Source organism: Eupeodes corollae, chromosome 2, assembly GCF_945859685.1.
Source record: "Eupeodes corollae chromosome 2, idEupCoro1.1, whole genome shotgun sequence".
Classification (NCBI taxonomy): Eukaryota; Metazoa; Arthropoda; class Insecta; order Diptera; family Syrphidae; genus Eupeodes; species Eupeodes corollae.
The window spans coordinates 109,705,834-109,730,707 of NC_079148.1; the positions used below are offsets into that span (position 1 = coordinate 109,705,834).

Sequence of the window (24,874 nt, forward strand, 5' to 3'; positions counted from 1 at the left end):
TCAGTAGAGCGTTTATATTCATTTTTGTTTAGATGCTAACCAGCATTGAAATGGATCTGGGGAATATATCCAATACTCTGGAATTAATCTCTCACGTTCGAAGGGGTTTAAGTAGTTTCGCTCCCGTAGCACAAAAATTTAGGCAGCGCACAAACGACTACATTTTAAGCTGTTATAAATTACTAAAGACTGGTGAAGAATCTGGTTCCTAGACATAATTGTGGTTCCCAGTGTTTTTAAAACAAGAAAATTGCCCAAGAACTTATTCCTAACCTATGTTAGGAAATGATTACAATTCTATTTGCTTAGTGTATTACTTCATGGTAACAAAACCGAAATTGAAACCGAATTGACATTTGCATACTAATATTAATATTTAGAAAAATATGATAAGCATTTTATATCAAATCGTTGTCGTGAGGAACAAGTTCTTGAAGTTTTAAACAGAATTTATGGCACGACAAGGTAATTATTGTAATAATGCTACGCGTCATTGATCATTGGTTATCACCTTTTGAAACTTAAGAGATTTGAGTTTCAAATATACAACTATTCAAATATTGGTTTCCCAAAACAAATTTTAGTTAACTTTGTCATTTAATCCAGGATTACCCCTAACGAGCTAATTAAACAATTATTTGCAAGTTTTATTAATTATAAGTTTTAAAATGTTTGGAAGTTTTCAAAGTAGTAAAATAAAAAGGTTTACTTTATTCAACTTAACCTATATTCTTTTCAATAAGTTCAAGTTTGCGTGACCCAGTCATGCATTCAATTTCCTCCAAACAGTTTGCTAATTTTACTAATTAACTATTCGTGAAATCATGATAACAGATTACGATCCAAACGCATACCTATTCTATGAAGTTATCATCTCACATTATAAATTTAATATTCAAGTGATTTACCGGTCACGAAGCTTATTTTTCGCAACCAAGGTATGACATAATACAAATCTATTTTAAATTGTTCTATTTTTACTAAATCCAAATTTAAGACGTTCTTCATAAATAATTTGAAAAAAGTGTAGGTCGATTTCAATTGTTACAAAATTATCTAGCCCTGTCATTTGTTGAAATGTTAATGGCTAGTTAAACATCTTAATGTCAAAAAAAGCAGCAAACAGAAAAATTAAACACTAAATTATGTGCGTACTTTATATACTAGTTCAATGCCCTTATTGTCAAATGTCAAAAGCAAAAGTATCATTATAAAAGACTCACCGAGTGAATAACAATTTGACTTCTGCTGTTTAATGCGATACAAATGTGGCTTTAGGTAAAGTTTAAGTATGCATTTGAGTTCTGCACCCATGGCCATCAAAAATAAGTCCATATTATGACCTTGAAATCAATGATCCGATGCACGTTAAGTTTTATAACATCATACAAATGGCTTTCAAAATTTTAACCCAATTTCAAAATTTAGCAAAACATCGCCGCGCCCGCCGAAGACTCCAACTAATAACTTATTCTTGTATACAACTTATAAAGTTGCGCAACAAGTTGTTAAAAGCAAAAATAACAAACTTCGACGACGACGACGGCAATGTACCGTTCACACAAATTAATGGTCATAAATATGCTAATTTCTTAAACAAGCTATAATAAATCTTCTTTATTATGGTTTATTTTTAATTTTTTACTGTTTGAAATAGTTTTTGTGAGCTTGAGTTTAATTTTAACACCATAAAAAGCCTTTGTAAAGTTAGATTTTAATCCACCTGACTTGACCCACCGAAGACGAAGTATAATGGTTATGTTTCAGGTAATATAATGTCTGTATTATTAGTATTGACAATTGTGCAATGGGAGATCTGATTGATGAAGCATCCTGCATTTTTTCTTGTATTTATTTTAAAATTTAAACAAAAGATTTTTAAATTTATTCAGGCAGGTATAAGAAAAAAAAGATAAACAAACAATAGGTGAGTTAATGGGCGTTGTTTGGGTTCGATCCATATCGTTGTTAACATTGTGAAGCTTATGATTGTTATCGAATGGAAAAATTAAATTTGTTTGAAAACGCCAAGACCAAGCAGTAGATAAGTAGTTTAAAGTAGCTAACTCAGCAAATTCAACGTTCCAACAATCAGCTTTGTACACAACACCAATCAATCTCAGAAACTAAAGAAGATAAAAAAAAACATGAGACATTGCAATGGCTTTTGTGTACCTAGCTACTTTTCGGAGCTATTGAAGTTTTAGATAATAAAAATACATTGGCCTTTAGCAGTGGCAACGAACCGTAAAAGTTGGTCTTACCATTGACAATATACTTTCATAATAACTCCTTGAACTTAGATTACCTTTGAACTTGGTAGATAGTTACATTTTTTTTGGTTGTTTTTTCGGTTCATCTCTGATTTTGTTTTTTGTAAGAAGCCTTGTATTTTAATAACTAAAAGTCAATCATTTGCGATAAAATGATAAGAACGTAAAAGTCTACTTATCCAAATGTTGATACATAAGTTTAAAGATGATACGTACATATTATTTTACGTTATGGCCAAGAATTTAGCGTTATTATAAAAAAAGGGTTACCCACTTTGTCTTAAAAATAATTTTGGGAATGTGCGGCTAGCTCGAGTAAATAAAATTGGGACCCTATGTCAGCATAAAAGCTCCGGATACTTTTTACCAAAGCGTCAATTGTCTCGGACTGCATAGCAAACGACTATCATAGGATCATAAACAATAGCCCAGCGGTGTTAAATCGCACATTCTGGGAAGCCACGCAACAGGATTAAGCCACGACGCAAAATTTATTTTGATAATAAATTTCTACGATAACATTGTTCAGAACAAAATGATAAACACTTTTTGGAAGTTATTGAACAAAATGACAAACACTTATTTTGTTTCACTCTTTAACTTGGTTTTTTGATAGGGAATATTTTAAATAAACCAATTAGGATGATAGGCCAATATTCCGAAAATGGATCGACCGCTTTAAATATTGGAGATAATTGCCAATGTGGTTAATTCCATGCTGTACAATGTACTTATATTTCATTCATAAATAATTCTTCAAAATCTTTTATAAGGAAACATTTTACTTAAAAAAAAGGCCCGAAGTGTGGCCCATACTGATAACTTTGTTTGGTAGTTGATGTTTAAAGAGATGAAATAAGTATGAAGTGAAGGTTTTTATTCATTCTCGAAATATAGGAATATAAGCTTTTTTGTCAAGGTATTCGTTACATTGAACGAATTTATTGTGGAACTGGTAGGATCTAAATTTTTGTAAAAACAAATATTAATTTTTTTTGTATGGTACTGAAAGTTTACAACGAAATTTGTATGTGATGAAATACGATTGTAGTCAATACCTTTATCTGTTCCCAAGATATTTGAATCGAAAAGCAATGTAAGGTTTTTATTTTGTATCTGTTCATTAATTCAGTTTTCCTATGAATTGAACCAGGGCTTTACTCACAATAAACCTATCGACTTTTTATTTTGTACTTTTTTGGCAAATTGATAAGTGTGTCCGTACCACAATATTCCTTGCATGAGTCACTTGGCACTTAGTAAATTTTTGCAAAGAATTTACATTTTATGAAAAGTCTTTACTCTCTTGCAAATTGCTCTCGCTTGAAAGCGATTGTGCAAAGTGTTCCACAAGCATTGAATAATCCTTTCTAAATGAGCAGCGAAATATAAGTTTAAAAAAAAACTTACAGTGTTGTATGTAATTAAAGAAAAAGGACATTTTATTTGGCAATTTAGAAAATAATGAAGTATTGTTTTATAAAATTATTCAATGACTTGATATGTACATATGTATTTATTTTGTATATATACTTTTTTTATAGGTTAACACATTAGATAAATAGGCCTCAGTCGATAATATAAAATTAACACACAATTCTTTTCTTAATGAAAGCTAAAACTGTTTTAAATTATTCGCCGTATTTTTATTTGGCAACTATTGAAATCCTTTTCAGGGGGTTATCGACGTGGTAGTGGTATCAACTAGTTTTTCAGGCAATAACTACTATCACCGCAAACAACAGAATCCATAATTGGTCTCCATCAATTGCCAAATCTTAGACTTACAATCCGAATTTTTTAACACCCTTGAGGTAGTGACGCTGCTGCCCAACTTGCACTTATACAGTAAAATTTATGGTCCAGCCCGTCTATTATCACGTCGATATCTCTTCTTACTAAAGGTTTTGCAGGCTGTTGATTTTACAAGAACCATTTTGAAAATGCACGCACAGTAATAATTCATTTTCCTATTGTGCACTACTTTGTCTTCAATTTTATTTAAAAAGAAATCAACTTTGCTTTAAACGGAAGCACTCTTTTAAAATTATATTATTTGTAGTACCGGGAAGCTAATACGGTCTTTGTTATTTCTTGTTCCGACCACGTCTTCACCGTCATCAACCAAAAACTCAAGTCTTAACATCTTGAAAGCTTCGAAAGTAATAACAATATGCATTTGAATTTGCGATCATTTTCTCTGCAAACTGTTGATAACTTATTAAAATTCGGTTAGCAAAAACAGAATTTAAAGTTTTCGTGGAAGAAGCACATGTTTTGTTTTCAAAGTTTTTTGCAAATTACACCTCTTAAAATTGTGTGGAAAGCAGGGCAATAAACAGGAGCGCAGGCCCCGGAGGTTAACGAACGGAACCTTTCAGGCTTTTTTTTCGCCGAAAACCGATGAAGATTTAAAAAGAAAAGATGTTTACTAGTTGGAATTGGAAACAAACATTTTCCGAAGTCTCTATTGTGGGGGCCCCCCGTTTGTTTAGGCCCGGGGCTTCTGTCCCAGTTGCTCTCCCCTTAATCCGGCCATGGTGAAAAGCAAATTTTTGCAAACTTTACTAAAAATTTTACAAGTGCAAAAAGTTGTTTTGAGGAATTCGACCCCGATGTCAAAAAATTATTCTTCACTGTATAAAATTATAATTTTTGTTCATGAAATGTTTGATTCACAAGTTTTCAACTTTTTTATTTGTAAAAAAAAGTTCATCCCAAAATTATAAAACCTCACAATGTATAGTATTAAATTTAATTGAAACCATTCTTAGTGCGCGAGATATTTCAGTTCAACCCAACTTTTCACTTTTTTTTTTTTCTACAATAAAAAAACATTCATATATATTTAAAAAGTCATGATTGCAACCTTGACGTTATTTTCTGTAAAACCAAACTTTTTTCTGAATTGATATCTCTGCTTACTGGAGTATAAATGTACGTACGCTTGCACATATATTTCTCGAAGAATCATAGATTTAGATTCTAGGGACTTGAAACATCCAGATATGGCAACATTTCAATATGATTTCAAATATCATTATCAAGAGCAAATTTTGTCAAAGGAGCATCCTATTTTTCAGTATATAAATAGTTAAACATTTAAGCATTTTATTCAAAACTTTGTATGTACTATTTAAATAATCATACATTAAAAAGTTACAATTATATGTTTTAAAATTTTTATTTCAGTATGGCGTATTTATGATCTTGCTTTTGGTCACCGAATTCACCGTTGGAGGACTCGCCTCAGCCTATAAAGATCGAGTAAGATAATTCTATATCTAACCAAATTAATCATAATGTTTTGCAATTATCGAAAATGCTATTTTTAGGCAAGAAGTGAAACAAAATCATTCCTACAATCAACCATAACCAAATATTATTCAACTGGCGAACATACCGATGCTGTGACTTTAATGTGGGATCAAATGATGGGAACATTCTCATGTTGCGGTGTTGAAAATTACCGTGATTTCGAATCATCTGAAAGTTGGGTAGCAAATAAGAAAAATCGTACAATTCCCGAAGCATGTTGTGTCCTTACTAACATTGCCAAGTCGATACCACGTGACGAAAATTGCACGACAAATCCATCCGAGGGAAATAGTTATTTTGAAAATGTAAGTAAAATTTTCATCATTGGAATTTTCAGCTCTTAAAAACAAAAAAAAAAAGTACTAACAATATTTAAATATTTCCATTCCAGGGTTGCTATAATGCCTTCATTGACTGGATTTTGCTTCACAAGGAAATCGTTCTCGGAGTCCTTCTTGGAGTTGGCATCGTCCAGCTCTTGGCAATATTCCTCGCATTTTGTCTTTGCAAATCCATTGCAAAATACCATGGAATGAGACTGTAGATAATTTTGTCACTTTAGATTGTTTATTATACCATCGAAACATAAACAAACAAACCTCTTTTGGTAGCCATTTTTATCTAACTTGATATTTGAAAATTGTTATACATAGAGAACATAATATTTTGTGTTAAGTCAAATTGACAATCTATAATTTAGAGATATACCAGAAAAGGTACACTATGTTACCCAAAAAATTAAAATCTATATTTTAAAACTCGAATTTTGATAATTTTTTGATATTAACGATCACTGCGCTGATTGATCATCACAAAACTCTTTATCTATCTCTGACGACGTTCTAACTACTTTATTTTTCAACAATAAGTAGTTTAGATAGAAAATATTTAGTTGTTATTTTTTATGTAATCAAACTCTGTTTTTTTCATAATTTAGGTTAATCTAAAAAAGAGAAAGTGTACTATACATTGAATTAATTGAAAAAAGTACACTTACTTATCATAGTATTCAACATAAGAAATATATGTGATTATGTTTCAAAAATAAAATATATAATAAATCTTATGTAAGATAATTAGGTCATAAGTGTTATGAATAGATATTTTTCTATTAATTAATATTTAAATGTTATATTCAATTTAAACAAATAAATATTATTATTTACAAAACGATATATACTCTTTGTAGATTTTACATTTTTGTAAGAAAATTTTGTAAAATAATAAGAATATTGATTTTTTTATATTGTTATGAAAAATTATATAAATTATTAATAAAAAATTGAATTTTCTATAAAAAAAATATATGGATTGTTGGTTTTTTATTATTCTAATAAATATACAGAACCAATTAAAAATTATTTTTATTTTTTATTAAAAGAAATATTATGCTCTTTTGTCATGAAGATCTTCTTTTATAAGGTTTGTATGAGCACGACTTTAGTGTTTTAAAGGAAATATGTATATTAAAGCTGAATTTTGAGGTTCAATTAAACGGCATTGTTAAAAAGGGTTAGGCTTGATAAAATGTCGTTTTCCAAAATGCAATAAAACTAACAAAATTAACTTGTTTTTCAAGTAAGAACAAACAGTGGATGCCTCGGGTTGCTTCGGAGCGTCGCGTTCCGTCATTCTAACTCTTCAAGAACTTGATAATGGTGCCTGGCCGTAGCTCACAGTTTACTTACATAGATGATATTCGCCTCAAGTGCTTCAATTGTTTCCGACGGGCCATCTTCCAATAACCATAAGGCCTCCAGGTCCATATTTTCAATTTAAGTAAAATAAAAAATGCTAAAATTTTGTGCCCAACTCAAAATTTGGGTGAGAGTGCCAGAATTTTGGTGGAGAAATCAAGATTAAGAAAAGAAGTTTTCCAAAAAATTATTCAGTGTTCATAGTACTAAAAAAAACATGGAAAAGGCTAATCTTCCTCCTTCTCGAATGATCAACAGATCGCACTTACGTACCTTCAATTCCAGGTTATAGAAACGCTGATTTATTTTCAGCTTAATTGCCGCCTTTCATATCAATAGGTCCACTGGTGATCTCATACTTTATCTCATCGAACAGTAAAATAAAACTTTACATTAATTTTGAGAATGTAGGATTATTGTGTTTGATATTTCAAGAGGCTCTCTTATCGAAAATGCGTGTTTTCGGTTTTGACAAATGTCTCCTACGTTGGTTTAGAAATTACATTTCGAGCAAGCCTGAGATCAATGGTGGAAGCAAGGGAGCGTAGGGGTCATGAGCCCCCTGGGAGATCATTTTTTTATTTTCGTAGGAATTCCCTTGAATTCAAAACTAATCGGATTGCGTTAATGGATACGAGTACTTTTTTATATGAAAACAAAATTTGTATTTACTTCCTTAAACGTTGTTGCTAAAATTACTACTTATAACTGAGGACTGGACCAAGAACATAATATGAATCGGAAATTCAGCCCTATTCCAGTAACGCAGCACATATTCATCAACTTTTGTTTGATGGACCATCCAAGGGGAGAGGTTATATGAGGCATAAAGCTTATACAGTTAAGTTTTATTAGTACAAATTTGTTAGTAATTTACGACAACAACTAAAATGTTTGTTTTTACGCAATTTAGAATTTGAATTAAATATTATTATTATTTATTGAACTATACATAAATGTACAAAACAATACTTAAAAGCTAAAAGCTACCAGGGCTTCTAGCTGAAATGCTTAAAATAGTATTTTTTCATATTATGATGTTTTAAATTTGCAGCTGCGACCGCCCCCGCAGGGGTTTTTTAATAAATAAATGTTAAATACTCTGGTGAAGATTTAAAAGTTTTAAAATTTTGAAAATATTTTGTATGTTTTGTTCGGAAGGAACCAAAAGGAGATTTTTTAGATTACAGTTAAAAAGTTTATTACAAATTTCATTGATTTTCGGGCAGTCTGTAGTTAAATGGTTAATGGTCAGCTGGATATTGAGTTGGCGGAGGTGGCAAATGGGTGGGGGATCTTTGTTGAGTAGGTGACTGTGGGTGAGCTGGGTGTGTCCAATCCTCAACCTGGTGAAGCATTTGTTGATGATTGCAGGCGTAGAGGTGGGGTAGATAACTGGGCTGCAATTTTGGTTAATGGAAGAATAGTGGTGATGATAACGAGACCAATCTATTATTTTTCTAAGTTTCTGTTCCTAGCGGTTATTTTGGCTTCATTGTCTGCGTGCTCATTGCCTTTTACACCGATGTGACCTGGCACCCAAAAAATCTTTATCGCTTTTTCAAGTTTGATGACGTTGTCTCTGATTTTTCCGATGTAGGATGATCGATTGTTGACGTTTTCGATGGCGGCTAAAGTTGAAAGACTGTCCGTGCATATCACTGTTTTTTTTCTTCGATTTGCGGGCGATTTGCGTGGCTTTTAAAACCGCTAAGGCTTCGGCTGAGAATACAGAGAAAAATGGTGGTAGCTTTTCTGAAGAGATTAGATTGTTGTTTGAGTCAACAATTGCGAAAGAGGTACCTACCTCACACTTTGAGCCATCGGCAAAGAGGATATTCCAGTTATTTCTGATGAAAGGATTTATTAATTCATGAAAATGCTGCAGATATACCTCTTTCGGAGTTGAATCTTTTTTAAATCGAGCGAGTGCAGTGTTGATGGATTCCTTCGGGCATAGCCAAGGAGGGTCACACTCGACATCTTTTTTTTTAATTTTTGGTTCAATGCCGATTTTTCTCGCATACATTAAAGTTATGTAGGGTGCTGATGGTTTTTTTGGTGTCTTTAAGCGTTTAAGGATTTTCATTAAATATTAAGTTGCCTTTAAATTCCTAAAACTATAAGCCTTTATTTCCATCTTACATTTCTTGACGCACATAAATAGTGAACATTGAAGTGATCTGTACTTGCGACATATACGAACAAGTATTGCATTTGTACAAAATTTCGAACTCGTGCTTTAAATCAAGCATGACAATATGGTGTTAGAAAAGTAAAAAAAAGTGGGTCACACGATCCCATCCGTCTGTCTGCCTGTCCTGGCCCCCATAGCCCAAACCATTGTGTGGATTGAGTTCAAACTGGGAAATTAAGGTTTCAAACCGTTTAGCTTTTTTTTCATTTTTGAATACAAAAAATAACAGCAGTACCCCTACAATTTTTTTAAAAACTTTTACAAATGTTGTTCTTTATTTGGTTTGTTTTGGTACCGCTCATGATCAAATTATCAAATTGATGATGATGATGATGATGATTTTTGATCAAAAATCTCATTATTTGTGTTTTAAATTTAAAAAAAAATATTAATTTTTGTTAACAAAACTCGATATCTCAGAAAGGGTTCAACATAAACGCTAAATAACTAAATAACATACCAAAAAATTAACATTTTTAAGAAAAAACTTATTTTTCAGGTACATTTTTAATTATAAAAAAATATAGGAAATATTTTTAAATAGATTTCTTGGGGAAAATAAGAAAGTTCTAGCGATCAGTCGAGCATTTTATTTCTTTCAAAATTTATTTTCTGTTGAATACGAAAACTTTTAACATCTTAAAAAATTAAAGAAATCTATTTTTTGAAATGAATTTGCTTTGCATGCTCTGAAACTATAAATGTCCAAAAATAAAATCTTTTGTTAATGTTATGTCTAATTAAATAACATAATAAACGTTTCATATCTATTAATATAAAAGCTTTGAATCCCTTCAGAACTGAAGTAAATAGAGTTTCTGAAACGTGTAATTTGTAAGTAAAGATTGTTCCCAACTTATTTGTTTGCCTTAATTTGTTTTTATTAAATTTTTAGGGAAATTATGTACTTAAATGCATTTAGTTCCTTAATTACAGGAACCAAATATTTTTCTCTTTACAATTTTTAAGTTTAAAAACTTTTGTATATGTTAAGTGTGTGACCCCCCTGAACAAAAATTCTGGATCCACCCATGTCTGAGACACACAAAATAAATGATGGTGTGCCGGAGTCTAGGGGTTTGTTCTCTCTCCAACACTCTTTCTCATTTTTATAAATGATCTTAAATCTGGAATTTCTTATCATTTACTTGCTATGTTTTAAGAGGAGCAGAGCTTCGTATGAGGATATTCAACAGCAATGTATGTCATTAAATTCTGGCGAAGACAACATTATTAATTAATTTGTCGGAAACTCAATAAAACCTTCTATCGTTAGATTATAATTTACCACTTATTCATTTGCATCAAGGAGACTGAAAAACGCTAATTTTTTGGTATATATATCTCCAACCACCTCTTATGGATTGATCATATACTCGATGACGCCAAACATGAAGTTACTCGTAGATATTTCCTGACGCGATGGAAGAAATGTCTCTCCCCCTCTGATCTGTCTGTTATCTATTAGACGTATGTATATTGTATATACGTCCAAAGCTTGAGCGTAACTGCTGGTGCTCCTGCAACGTACTTAAGTCTCTTAGACGGTATTGAACGTAGGGAACACCGTTCCCAAGGAGTCTTGTCTCACCCATTCGAACCTTATTTTAATGGATTATGCTTTGGGCAAATTGCCACTTGCATTCCTCTTAAGGTATTTCAACCGTAATACTCACGCCTTTAGGGAAACTCATCAATATACCCTCGAGCCCAACTGCGGTGGTATTGTCAAGTACAGAGATTTTTTCTTTTAGTGCACTACGCGAATGTGGAATACTAAACAACACACTGTCTTTTCCAGTCATTATATTATTCAGGAATTCAAAACCAATATGCAATGACATCTCTTTTATTTTCATAAACATTTGAAATGATGGTGCATTGTAAGGTTTTATACATCAAAACAATTGTATTTTTCTCAAGAATATAATTTTGAAAATCGGTTGGAAAATAAAAATGATATGAGAATTTAAAAAAAAAATATTTTTGTTTATATTTCAGCTTTAAAATGGGTTAATATTAATTAAATGCTTTTTTAAAATGTACCTTTTGGCAAAACAGTTTAGTATTTTGAAATTTTAGGCGATTTTGTTCCACCTAAACTTTTTTTAATGTCCTGCATTTCCCCCCTAAGATAGTATGCAAAATTGTACAGGTAAATGTTTGTGCCATTTTAATCATTATAAGCATAAGAACATAAAGAAAAGGCTTGAAGGCATTCTGACCTGTTGGTAATTTTCGTTGTAGACGCTTAAATGCCTGCTGGATGCTAAATACTTTAAGCCTTGAGATAGACTACTAGATGAATTTGTCGGTTTCTGATCAGGATAGGTGGAGAGAGTTGTTGAACCGATACCGATAATAATGAAGTCCTCTATTTCTTTTCTAAGAATGCACATTACCATCATCCTTTACTTTATCTTTCGTCGCTCATTTAATTGAAATTATTTTCTATTTAATCGTGCAATAATATTATTTTTTACTTCTATTTTATAATTTTGGAAGTTCCAACTGTCTTTATAACATGCTCAGAATCATTTAACTTTTGTATCATGATCAATCCATTTAAAAAAAACAACAACAAATGATTTCTTTTGAATTTGGTAGGTTTTCTTTTTATTCTCAATAATTTTTTGTATTTGTTTTTTTTTTTTGTTTTTGTTAGAGATTAATTTTTATAATAATTCTTTATAGTTTTCACGTTCAACATAAATCTTGTTGTTATTTCATTTTGTGTTCTTAAAATTAAATCAAAATAAGTATTTTTTTGTTTCTTTGTTGTCAAAATTTACTTTAAACGTGAGGGGGAATATTTAATAATAATAATCATAATAATAATATAATGTAATTTACAAATTAATAAAGTTGATATTTTATTTATAATTAGATCGCACACATCACCAGCAACAAAGTGTGAATGAGTAACCGACTACAAACTTATTTTTATTTTACTTTCATTCAAGCGGTTTTCGATGAAAGTTTTTAGGTAGGGATGGGGACGATAAAATCATTAAATTGTTAGTGTTTTTTGTTTATCTTTAGAAGAATAATTTTATACATACATGCGTTTTTGTTTCTTATTTTTGTTTTGCTTAAATATAAAACTAAATTTTTAACATACATAAATAATAGGTACCCAGGGGAATATAATTTAAATGTTTAAATTCCTGTGTTCACCACAATCATTATAATTGAATGTTTCTAGTTGTTGCTTTTTTTGTTTTCTAGTTCTATTCTTTGCTTTTAGTAAAATATGTTTCGTGTTGTTGTTCTGTTTTTGTTGTTGGAGTGTATTGAATTTTTAGTTATCTTTGTTCATTCTTTTTTAAAGGGATCAAAAAAAGGACGTCTTTTGTTTGCGATTTCTCATCACCCTTTTAAGAGATTTTTTTAATTTATATTTTCTACTACTAATTTGAAAATTTCATTGAAATAATTATAACAATAACTATGAAAATTGCAAGTAGGATGGACAGCAAGATAAGCTTCTTCTTGCGGATTTTGTTCTAAAAATGATAAAAAAAAAAAACAACAATGAAGTATTTACTATTGGAATATAAAGAGAACATACCTTGTACTGGCTAGCTTTGCGAAGATTCTCTGAACCTGATGTAACGAATACACTTGTTTGTTCCACTGAAGATTCAATCGAATCAACAACCAATCCCTGCTCGTAGACCATAGCACCGAGTTTCTTATAGATTTCATTTACACCAGCAATATTATCCTAAATAAGAAAACAGATGAAGACGAAAAGGAATAAAAAGAATGCTTTTATTTTTTTTTGAAATTGAAATTTACTTCTAATTCACGAATTGCACGTTCTTGTTCCTCTAAGGCTTGTAAATCGATCTCTTCTTGCATTTGAGTTTGTTGTTGTTGATTCTGTGAACCTTTGCGATTGAAAAAGTTATCCTCAAAGAATGATTTGTTATTTTGACTGCCATTGCTGCCTGCGCTCCCATTACTATTTGACCCAGGTGGTTTAGCTATGTTATAGTTATTTGCTCTCGCCTGTCGAACGGCGTTCTTTTCAATGTCAACTGTTTTGCGTTGAAGAGCCTGTGGAATAAGAAATAAATATATATCATTTACATGCAAAAACTATAGTTGATAACTAGTGCATAGAAATCTCATGTAAGATGTTTATGTAAGTTTAAACTTAGTGAATCAGGTTACCTTTTGACAACATCACTATGTTAAAAAATACTACAGGAATTAACAAAAAAAACCTTTCCTTTTTTCCTAATGCTCAAAATGCCTCCAATGCTTATTTAGGGTATAAAAATAAGAATATTTCAAACTTAGAAGTTTCGTACCAAAACCTAGGATAAAATTGAACGCTAGATTAGGTGTTTTTTTTGTAGTACCCGTGGCATGATGGTTAGTGCGTTGGGCTGTCATGCAAGGGGTCTTGGGTTCAATCCCTGCCTGTGCCAGCTTAATTTAAAAAAATTAATTTTCGCGGGTACTGCCTCTTGCGAGGAATTGACAAATCCTTCAAGAGTAATTCTTGTCATGAAAAAGTGCTTTCTCAAACTAGCCGTTCGGATTCGGCCTTAAATTGTAGGTCCCTTCCATTCCTGACAACAGTACTCGCACACAGGAATGGTTGAGAGTTGTAAGTCACTAGGCCCTGGTTCACAACGGACTGTTGCGCCACCCCATTTGATTTTTTTTTTTGATTTGAGATTAGGTGTTTGAAGTTTGAATTTTTCATAAATAGACTTTTTATAATCTAACAAAACACGCAGTTTTTTTGAAAGCTGGCCAATCAGATACACTCCCCGACAACCGATTAGCGCCCCCTCTAATCTTTCAGTGTAAATGCAAGTAACTCGGAACGATTAATATGTATAATGCTCAATATTTTTTTTTCATTTTCTTTTCTGGAAATGAACCGTTATTTTGCTTTGCTTTATTCCGTCAAATGTGACAAAAATTAAGGTATTTTTTGTGCGACAGTCGATTAGCACCTCTACGCTTTTTTTAAATTTTTGCATGAAGGTAGTCGTGTTTTTCTTTTTTTAGTTATTATTAGTTTATTTTGAATAATTTTGAATTAAATTTAGTTAAAATGGGGAAAGCAAAACAGTTAAATGAAGCCGAAAGGCCCAAAATAAAGGCTTATAGTGAGTGTGGTCAATCAATCCATCAAATTTCCAAACAAATTAACCGCAGCCGCAAAGTTAGTTCCTCATTCTTAAGAAATGCGCATAGCTATGGAAAAAATATGAAGGGCCGGCCATCTTCTGTCATTACAGCAGCTGACAAGAGAATTATTTTGAGGCACGCATCGAATTCACACGACTCTGCAGCCAAGATTAGAGAAAAAACCGGTCTAAAAGCATGCGTGCGGACTGTGCAAAGAGTTATTTCCAATGCTGAACATTTAAAGCGTCTTAAAATTAAAAAAAAACACCACTTAACCAACTTCGAAAGACGCAACTCCACGATTTCTGCAGAGCGCATATGTCCTGGACGAAGTAGTGGCAGCTTGTCGTCTTTTTAGACGAGAAAAAATTTAATTTTGAGGGTCCCGATTTCCTGATCTTCGAAAGGAAGAGAATACTTTAGGTCGACTGCACCGCTGTGCTGGTGGTGTCATGGTATGGGGAGCTATAACGTATCCCCTATCCACACCTCTAAGGTCGTAAAGTATTGGATTGAGCTCCAAAAAGTACCCTTTCTGATATGGCCGCCATACTCGCCCGACCTTAACATAATGGAAAATGTCCGGAAAAAAAGATGATTTTTCTTATTTAATTCTTTAAAATTCTGTTAAAATGTTATTTATTGAGATCGTACCGAAACTTTCATTTATTTTCGAGGATAATGTTACAAACTTTTATGGGCTAAAAGTTCGTTTCAAATGTTTTATTTGATTGGCTGATATAAAGCTTCAAAGATAAGAAGCATAGGGGGCGCTAATCGGTTGTCGGGCAGTGTACTAGAAACTAATGACGTGTTCCATCGGTAAATTCAGATTTCTGCCAAAAATTGATTTGTTTTTCATAGCACATGGAACACGATTGGGATTATTTTATTTTGTTGTAATTGTTTTAGTGTAGCATTGGCAGCATTCAATCTCAGACGTGCAAAATAACAGCCGATCAAAAACATTATATGTCAAAAAATGAATCCAAGGGTATCCAAGAATTTCTGGGGTATGTAGGTATCAGCTGATTTAACACATGGTTGAATTTGAAGAAACTTGAAAATTGATTTCACCGTTTTTGTATTTGTTGGTAAACAAAAAGATACGAAATGTGAGTTCAAGTTGTATTTAAGGATGTTCTGTACATAATAGACGATGAAGAAGCTATTTGCCTCCGAATTTTAGAAGGTAATTATGATCTATTTTGACTTCGAAGCTTAAATGTTTCTGCTTTTTGTGAACAGCTGAAAGTTGATTTTATTTTTTTGTAAGCTATCTCGATACAGCTATCCATCCAGATACCCTATCCACCACGAGATTGAACGCAGCCATTTTGTACGTGTTAAAGAGTGAAGTACAGCTGTCAAATTTGCATCTAAACATTGGTCGCTTTCACAAAGCTAGTGCATACGTAGTCAAGGGATTCTGATTGGCTAAATCTAACTACAAAAGTAGTTGAAATTTCCCCTCCGACGTAGTGTACAAATTTCGACCACATTTTTTTGCATTTCAATGGGCAAAATAAATTGATTTATTTATGCAGATCTGAATTGTTCGGCAGATTTCCACTATATAATAAAAAAAAATGAGCGCATTCACAAAGCTAGTGGCTAGCAACTTCGACGGTTGCTCTCTTTTTGCCAACAAGCTGCGATTTGCACATAAACTTGCATATGTATTAACTCCATATAAAAAAAATGTGGGTAACGAATACTTATGCATAAAGATGTGCATACTCCCCACATTAAAAAAAAATGGCGTCCACCTTCGATAAATGGGGGATGCAATGCTGTTCAGAGGTGTTCAAAGCAAATTCAAAATTGTGGATGAACAATTTTTTGGTACTCTCATTGTGTTAGTTTGGAAGTATTATCATTCGAATATGAAGTGAAATCAATTACTCTTGTTAGGTGCCAGAACAATGAAGATTTAGAAACAATTCTAAATTACGCATTTAGACAAATATTAGTTAGTTATTTGAAGCCAGTTTTAATCATTAAGTAATTAAAATAGATTAGGTGGTGAGAATGAGGACCTAGAAACATAAAACTCTGCAAGCACTACAACTATTATTTGTTTTATTATAAGCTGCGTTTATGCGTTTAATTTTCGCTCAGACCGTTGAAAAATGCAAAAAAAAAACTAAGATTGGTTTCAATTTTCACAGTTCATCGACTTAATTTTTGCTGCGAGAGTTGCTGGAACATTGACAACGAGAGTTAAAGAATGTTAACATGGATCATTAAAATAAAACAACGCAGAAACTTAAGCCGAAAAGTACTTTTGTACAAAAGTAAAAGTATTTGTATTCTCGCTAGGTCAGTGGTTTTGTGAAGAGAATATAAAAATTTGTTCTTCAACCAAAATTTAAGTCTTATGCATCATTTTTATAAGTTTTCCAGTTCTATTATTTATTTATATCTTATCTTTCAGTTATATAGCAACAAGGAGAAGTGTGTGAGGGAAAGTTCTAACTACAGTTTTTCTGAAAGTGCATTGTGGCTTATTCATATGTAGATGTTTGCTAAACTTTTTAGGTTATTCATAAATAAATGCAAATCTAAGTTAAGGGCTAAACCTGAATAACTATAAACAAAGAAAATGTTGTGTTCAAGTAATTATTATCGCAGCCAAATTTCATAATTATTTTTGTTGGTGTATAAAACAGCTGAAAGACTAATTCATAGCAAATAAATGTTACGTAACACTAAGTTTCAGAAAAAATCGATTGATACCGCAATTACAGAAGATATGGATATTTTATATAAATATTCCCGGTGAACTGTAGACCTTTATTATTTCCACCTATTATAATTAATTCGATGTAAAATAATTCAATGCAGTATATTTTAGAAAAAACAGCAGTTAAGTTATTAGTTAAGGTATTACTAGTGAAATAAACACAATATACATTTATAAAAAACATGTACTTGTTCAAAACAAATAAAGTCTAGTCTAAAAAACCTTAACCTTCTTATACACTCTTTCTGAACACATCTTTTCCGGTTTTGGTTGTTAATGCCATCTATCTGTAACTCAAAGAAAGAGAAAAGAAAAACAAATTCACCACAATCTACCGTTTTAACGTTTACCGTAATTTTTTGACAAACGAAAATTGTTTGCTAGAATTAATTTGTGAAAACCAGAGAGAGAAAGAAATATAAAATGTCTCGATTCTCTCTGCTCTTCGAGGTGAAAACATGTACACACCGATACGAATTCAACACGCGATAAAAAATGAGAGTAATGGCTGAAACACATACACGCTTCAGCTTCGGCTTCGTCTGCGTTACGTTAGGCCTGCTTCGAGGTTGCTTTGAATGACATTTCTATTATTTCATCCCTCCAAAGAGCAAATATTTTGTTTGGTCGAAGCTCCATTGTGATAGCATGCATTGAATTCCTATGGCTGAACTCGTAAACGTCAGGCGAAGCCGAAGCTGAAGCGTGTTTGTGTTTCAGCCATAAAGGCCCAACTATAATAGGCATAAGCAAACATAAGCTTATGGCAAAAACCCAACGAAAATTCACTTAAGTTTGTGTAATTACGCGGATAACCATAATGCAATTTTGCTCACGTATCTACATGTCAGATTTTACTTATGCGGCGAGCGACTGAGATCGCTCTTGCTTAAAGGCCCAACTATAATAGGCATAAGCTAGCATATGCGCGCATAAGTAAAATTGCGAATACAAAGAATCTCAATACGAGTGAACATAATGGAGTCTAGCTCCGTTTCGTTCAATTTTTCTCAGTTTCGTTAACTTAAGCACACTTAAGCAAGAGCGATCCCAGTCGCTCGCCGCATAAGTAAAATCTGATATGCAGTAATTTCGCTAACTTAAGTGAATTATCGTTGGGTTTTTGACATAAGCTTATGTTTGCTTATGCCTATTATAGTTGGGCCTTAAGTGTGCTTAAGTTAACGAAATTGAGAAATATTGAACGAAACGGAACTAGACTCCATTATGTTCACTCGTATTGAGATTCTTTGTATTCGCACGTTTACTTATGCGCGCATATGCTAGCTTATGCCTATTATAGTAGGGCCTTAAGAGGTTTCAAAGGGACGGAGACGAGACGAGGAAATTTGGCTCTCTCGATTAGTTTTTTCTCTGTGGTCACTGCGGATTGCGGAACTGTCTATTAATGACAAATACAAATACATATATAAAATAAGAAACATTTGGTTTTTTCAGAACTTTAAATAGTTTTTTTTCTTTTTAAATTCAATAAAACCAAGTAGAAAATATAATATGATTGATTTATATTTGTATTTAAACTCCGAAAGATTAATTTCATTTTGAGTTCTTTTGTCCTTACCGAGCAGCTGATTGTGAAACGTCAAAACCAGTGGGCACTAACTTTGTAGCTGAATTTTGTACCCGACGTAGATTCGTTGTCTACGGGGATGACGTGGCTATATGATTACCAGGGAAGCTTCGTAACACCTTTAGAGAACTCTTATAAAACGCTATGAATAAGTAAATTCAATGGGAATATCGGTGTGCATCAGGTGTTAACTCACACAAAACCGATTCAGTCCTTTTCAACAGCAAATATAAGATTTCAAATATTAACATTCCTTTTAGTGAAAGTATCGCAATAATGTTTTCATATGAAGCTAAATTTATGGGTCTCATTTATCCGGATTTTCTTAAATAGACAGGTCGATATTAAATCACTGTGATCTGTCTTCATAACCGTCGATCATCTAAATGAAAAGGGAACAGCAGTGCCTGGCCATACAAAACTAAACTGTAAATCATATCAACTCGGCAAAAATGGTACATTATCCATATTACCACGTTTGAGTAATTAAAATGTTAGGCTACGAAAAACATTTAGGCTTTTCTGGACTTCTCTCTAAGCAGATTGCATATAAGTTGCATATAATTAGTGTCAGGCACTGTCTAGTAGAAAAAGCACGTTACACAGCTAAGCGTATTCTCAACAGACTTTTGCATAAGCTGTATAGAGACGTTCAGCTTGCCTATGTATAAGCGGATTGCTTCGCACGACCCCATCTCCGGCAATGGACACCTTACTCTACCTAACACCTCCTGATATATTTAGCAAACAAATAGCTAAAGCTTCGTGGACCAACAACAACATTGGCCACTCCGTATTTTTTAGGTATTTAGAATCAATTCCAAAGCACACAGACTACACCATCCTTCAACTGCAGTTCGACAGATACTTCAGATTTCTATACCTTCCAGATCATTCTGGGAGCGGGAGGATAGGACATTATTGGAAGACGAGTCAATCAATTTTTTTACAGATGGTTCAAACACAAAAGAAGGGGTTGGTGGAGGTGTTTACTCTGAACGACTGAAACTAAGTCTCTCATTCCACCTTCCCTATCGTTGTAGCGTGTTCCAGGCGGAACTTTTGGCGATAAAAGAAGTCTTGTCCTGGCTTAAAGAAAACGTGATATCACATCTGATATCCGTATTTTCTCAGATAGTCAGGCTGCTATCAAATCACTGGACTCTGTCTCTAATGGAGATGGCACAACACTTTAATATTCACCTTTGCTGGGTGCCGGGCCATAGAGACATTCCAGGTAACTGTAAGGCAGTTGAACTCGCCAGGAACGGTACAGTACAGCCCATCCTACCACGTTTGGCAAGTACTGGCATACCAATCGCTACTTGTAAACTGCTACTAATGCAAGACGCTGCGAGGAGGGCAGGCACCAGGTGGACCAACATCACCACGTGTCAAGCCACAAAAAACATCTGACCAACACTGGATTTAAAACGTTCAAGGTGCTTGCTCTCTCTAAACAGATCGCATATAAGCACGATAATAGGTGTCATAACCGGACCCTGTCTAATAAGAAAGCACGCAAGGAGACTAGGCGTATGCTCAAATGACTTTTGCAGAAGCTGTATGGACGAGGAAGAGGAAGAAACAGTTCTTCATCTACTCTGCACATGCCCTGCTCTGGGTCGAAAACGCAAAAATTACCTAGAATAATCAACCTTTTTCGTTTCGTAAGAGACTCAAACTGCTTCCATTGAGCTTAGGAGGAATCCTCAAGATTCACGTGGTATCACAATGGGCATTAATTGGCCTAAGTGTGCCCGATTCCATCATCTAAAGCCACTTTAACCTAACCTAAGCTGTATAGATGAGGAATTGTAGGAACGTGGAAACATAGGACCCACCTAGAAGAATTATTTTACAATGATCTAAATTATCTCAAACATACTAACATTAACAGTCTGTAACGTCTCGTAAGGAAATTCTAATTGGTTTCATTAAGCTGAGAAGCCCTCAAAGCCATCTATCGAACTTAAACATAGTAGATTTCGTATAAACTCCATTACAGACTTCACTACCGCATTTTGTTAGTTCTCACCTTCTGGTATCTATTAACTTGTCTTAAATCTCAAATTAGCCGTTCGGATTCGCTTAAAACTGTAGGTCCTCTCCATCCATGAAAACAGTACTCGCACACAGAAATTGTTGAGAGTTGTACGTCACTAGACTAAAACCATACCATCTATCTAAAGACTTTGAGGAAGCCTGCGATAGCAAAACCAGGATATCCATGAGAGATTTCAGCATCCCAGACAAATTGACACAACTATGTAGGTTGACCATGACCAATTTAAAGAGCCAAGTTAATACAGCTGGATTGCTATCCAAACCAATCAATATATACAATGGATTTCAGCAAGGGGATGGCTTGGCCTACTTCCTCTTCAAATTGGCGTTGGAGAAAACAATCCGTGACTCTAACCCGTCAACAAATGTGAGGGCCATCATCCCCAGGTACACCCAGATACTCGCTTACGCACACGACATCGCCGGGAGAACCGAACAAGTACGCGGTAAAAAATCTGGGTCTGCACATAAGTGAAGAAAAAACAAAGTCTGCAAGAAGAACAACTATTCACTAAAACGAGGTAGCGGAGCATGAATTTGAAGCAGTTCAATCCTTCATAAACCTTGAGTCAATGGCAGCAGCAGCATACATGAGCGGTTGGTCAAAGATTTTTAAATTGAAAAACCTTAACATAACTTCTAAGCTGCTGCTGTACAGCATGATAGTTCTGCTAGTACTCACATATGAGACATAAGTGCGACCTTTAAGGCGCGTTCGAGAGGACGGTTTTGCGGAGAATTGTTTGGTCTTTATATAAGGACGCTCAAAGAAAACGTTATATCTTGTAATCTTCTCAGACAGCTAAGCCGCTCTTAAATCTCTCGCGGCTGTCTCCACAAACTCTCAAACAGTCCACGATTGTCGATCATCTCTGAATGAGATGAGTTAAACATTCACCTTATTTGGGTGCCGGGCCACAGAGACATTCCGGGAAATTGCAAAGCCGATGAGCTCGCCAAAAACGGAACACTTCTGCCTAATGTTAGACAAAAACATAACATAGGAACACCACTTGCTACATGCAAATATCTTCTCAAACAATATGCCTAGAATCAACAAATGCTAGATGGTCACAGAGTACCACCTGCCTCGCAACCAAGCAAATATGGCCAAGCATAGACTTAAAACGGTCAAAAGGTTTCATATCACTGAGCAGACAAAGTATAAGCTCTACAATTGGAGTAATAACAGGACACTGCCTCATAGGAAGACATGCTCTGAGGCTACGGGTCTACACAAATGACTTCTGTAGAAGCTGCATGGACGAGGAGGAAGAGGAAACAGTCCAACACCTTCTATGTACATGTCCAGCACTCTCCATTAGAAGGAACAACTTTCTCGGTAATCCCTTCTTCGATAATACCAGTGAACTGGCAACGATTGACACAAAACGCCTCTCTAACTTTATTAAAAGTACGAAATGGTTTGTTTAAGTTCATTACTCTCCCATGAGTAACCTCATTAGTGGTATCACAATGGACCCTTGAGCTCTACGTGCGTCAATGACATCTGGACAGCCACTCCAACCTAACCTAACCTATATAATTAAGGACGATTCCGGAGACGCTACAATCAAGAACTGTATGCAATCTACCTCGAAGCTGATATTGTGACAAAAATTAAGCTTGCAAGACTCCGGTGGGTTGGACACCAAGCTCGTATGAGTGAGAAGGAACCAGCTCGGAAAGTCCTTCGTATTACATTTTATGTTAGGCGACAGTGAAGGAAAAGAAAGTTATTATTATGGTTGGCTATCTTTTCAGACAATTCTAATAACACTGGGATCAAAGCAAATTCTAAGAAGGTCTGTTTTTTTGGGCCTTAAAACATTTTAAAGTAGGTCCAGAAAATAGTCCCGGTCTTATTGGCACTGACAGAAGTTGCTGTGTATTGATGGAAGTATTAAAATAAGCGAGGTGAATGAGAATGAATAGACTATTCTTCTGACAAATTTTAAAATCGATGGACTTGATGTGACGAACTATAAATTCATATCAATAAATTATCTAATTACTGAAGTTAAAACAATTAAATCGTCGTTTCAAGAACTAATCAATCTAATTTTGTGCAACGTTTATTTATATTCCCATATAAACTAAAACCAAATCTTAGATAGGTATCAAATGAGAGATAAGAAAAACAAACAACCAGTGAAACCTTAATACCTTTAAACAAAGCAATTGTTCATTTTCATGACAGCGGCGGCGGCGTAATAAGATAACTCACCTGAAAAGATGTCAACGCCGAAGTGAAGTCATCCACAAGTCGATCGCGTTGAATCTTCAAATGACGCTCTTTGCACTTTTCGACTTCCTTCAATTGATTGTTGGTATCAGAGACCAGCTGATGCGTGTAGGTCATAATTTGATGCCTTCAACGAGAAAGAAAGAAGCACATAAGAAAAACACATCCAACATAAGAGCCAATGGAATCATTAGGTCAAACAAAAAGACCCAGGCCTTGACTTTCTTCAGCCTGCCTTTCAATTTTTGTTCTTGTCACTCACAATTGTTTTTTCAAATCAGGCGAATCTTGTGGGCTGTTTATTTGATTAACCATCCGTTGCATTGTTGAAACTGAAAATTGAATAAGAAAAAGAATCCCAGGTCAATAAGGTGTCCTTGAACCATCAATGATTAGGGCAAGGCAGCTCCTCAGAGAGCTATCAAGTCGAGTTTCTCACCATTTTGCAAAATCTTTTGTATGCTGGTGGCGATTGTCTGCGCCAGGCGCTGGAAATCAATTTCCGTAAGCCCATTCTCAACTGGATGCATATCCATCTTGACTAATTAGAATTTAGCGCTGCGGACTGCGATTTTACAAGTTAGATAAATAAATTCGAAGAAGACTAATAACTTAATACGTATCGTGAATTTCTTTCTCTCTACGTAGATGGAATGTGTCTTTTTATTTTCTAAAGGGGTGGACAAGAAGCGTAGGGCGATAAAATCACAAATGAAAAAAAGAAAAAAGAAAATTATAATTTATTGATATCACACACAAATGATGGACAATGGAGACGTTTCACAATTTACACATTGAGAGCTTGCGATTGTTTTTTATTGTGATGAAAGGTGTTATATTTTTCAGGAGGGATCAAAAAGGAATCGCAAAATGTATAAATTTAATTAGAATTAAAAACTTTTGCCGTAACAATGGAGAAGAACAGAAAATTTCGTGGATGACTTTTCCTCTGTTATTTTGTTTTTCTTTTTTTTTGTTCTTTTCGCTTTGATGACACATCTGTGGTTCCAGGCAAATGTCAAAATATGACGACAGTGCTGGAATGTTTCGTTAAAAGTGAAAATAAGGTAAGCTGGGAGAAGATGTGCACTGAATCATTTGTTCTTTATTTTGTTAAGGTGGGTACCAAACGGGAACTGGCACTGATCTTTTTATTACCACTCTAACAAGGTGATTCAAAACTTACTTTGACTATTTCTAAACATGTATGTTAAATTTAACTCAATACGATAAAATAACGTCAAGGGGTTAAAGTTGAAAAAAAAAGTTTAAAGTCAAATTGACAGAAATTTCATTTCAGACGTTTCGTTTGCGTGCTTCCCTTGAACCATCGATTTCATTTAATAAACTTGAGCTTTTATATTCAATTTAATTTGGTTTTGATGAAAAACACATACATCCATTTTTTGCTTAGTTTGGGGATTGTTTAATCGGACTATGATTCCTGTTAAAAATATTGATTGTGAGTTTATATCATTACTTCAACTGAATTTCAAATAAGTGGTAAATAACATTATTTATACAATTTCCTTACGAAATAAGAATAATTGCTTTTTTTATTTACAGAATATGGAAGAGAAAAAAAA

At 33.7% G+C, this 24,874-nt stretch overlaps 2 protein-coding genes across 3 annotated transcripts in view; one reads left to right on the forward strand and one right to left on the reverse strand.

The window, feature by feature from the left end:
• Positions 1-6,764, forward strand: part of LOC129946223 (tetraspanin-18) — a 47,529-nt gene extending 40,765 nt beyond the window's left edge. For both annotated transcript variants that reach the window (XM_056056339.1, XM_056056338.1), the window contains exons 5-7: positions 5,466-5,540; positions 5,609-5,896; positions 5,983-6,764. In XM_056056339.1, the coding sequence (XP_055912314.1) occupies positions 5,466-5,540; positions 5,609-5,896; positions 5,983-6,135 (516 nt within the window). In that variant the 3' untranslated portion in view covers positions 6,136-6,764. The remainder of the gene's footprint in view (positions 1-5,465; positions 5,541-5,608; positions 5,897-5,982) is intronic.
• A 5,306-nt stretch (positions 6,765-12,070) lies between these two features.
• Positions 12,071-24,261, reverse strand: LOC129947152 (syntaxin-7). The gene is made up of 6 exons (XM_056057599.1): positions 23,728-24,261; positions 23,551-23,620; positions 23,271-23,415; positions 13,287-13,547; positions 13,057-13,212; positions 12,071-12,991 (listed from the first exon to the last, which is right to left on the reverse strand). The coding sequence occupies exons 1-6, from the start codon at positions 23,822-23,824 to the stop codon at positions 12,896-12,898; spliced, it is 825 nt and encodes a 274-aa protein (XP_055913574.1). The 5' UTR covers positions 23,825-24,261; the 3' UTR covers positions 12,071-12,895.
• Positions 24,262-24,874: the final 613 nt, after the last annotated feature.

Coding starts and splice junctions, on each gene's coding strand:
- LOC129947152 (XM_056057599.1), bottom strand. CDS start 23,824: ATGGATATGCATCCAGTTGAGAATGGGCTTACGGAAATTGATTTCCAG. Junction 23,416..23,550: donor CCTGATTTGAAAAAACAATT/GTGAGTGACAAG, acceptor TTCTCGTTGAAG/GCATCAAATTATGACCTACA. Junction 12,992..13,056: donor GCAAAGCTAGCCAGTACAAG/GTATGTTCTCTT, acceptor TATCATTTTTAG/AACAAAATCCGCAAGAAGAA.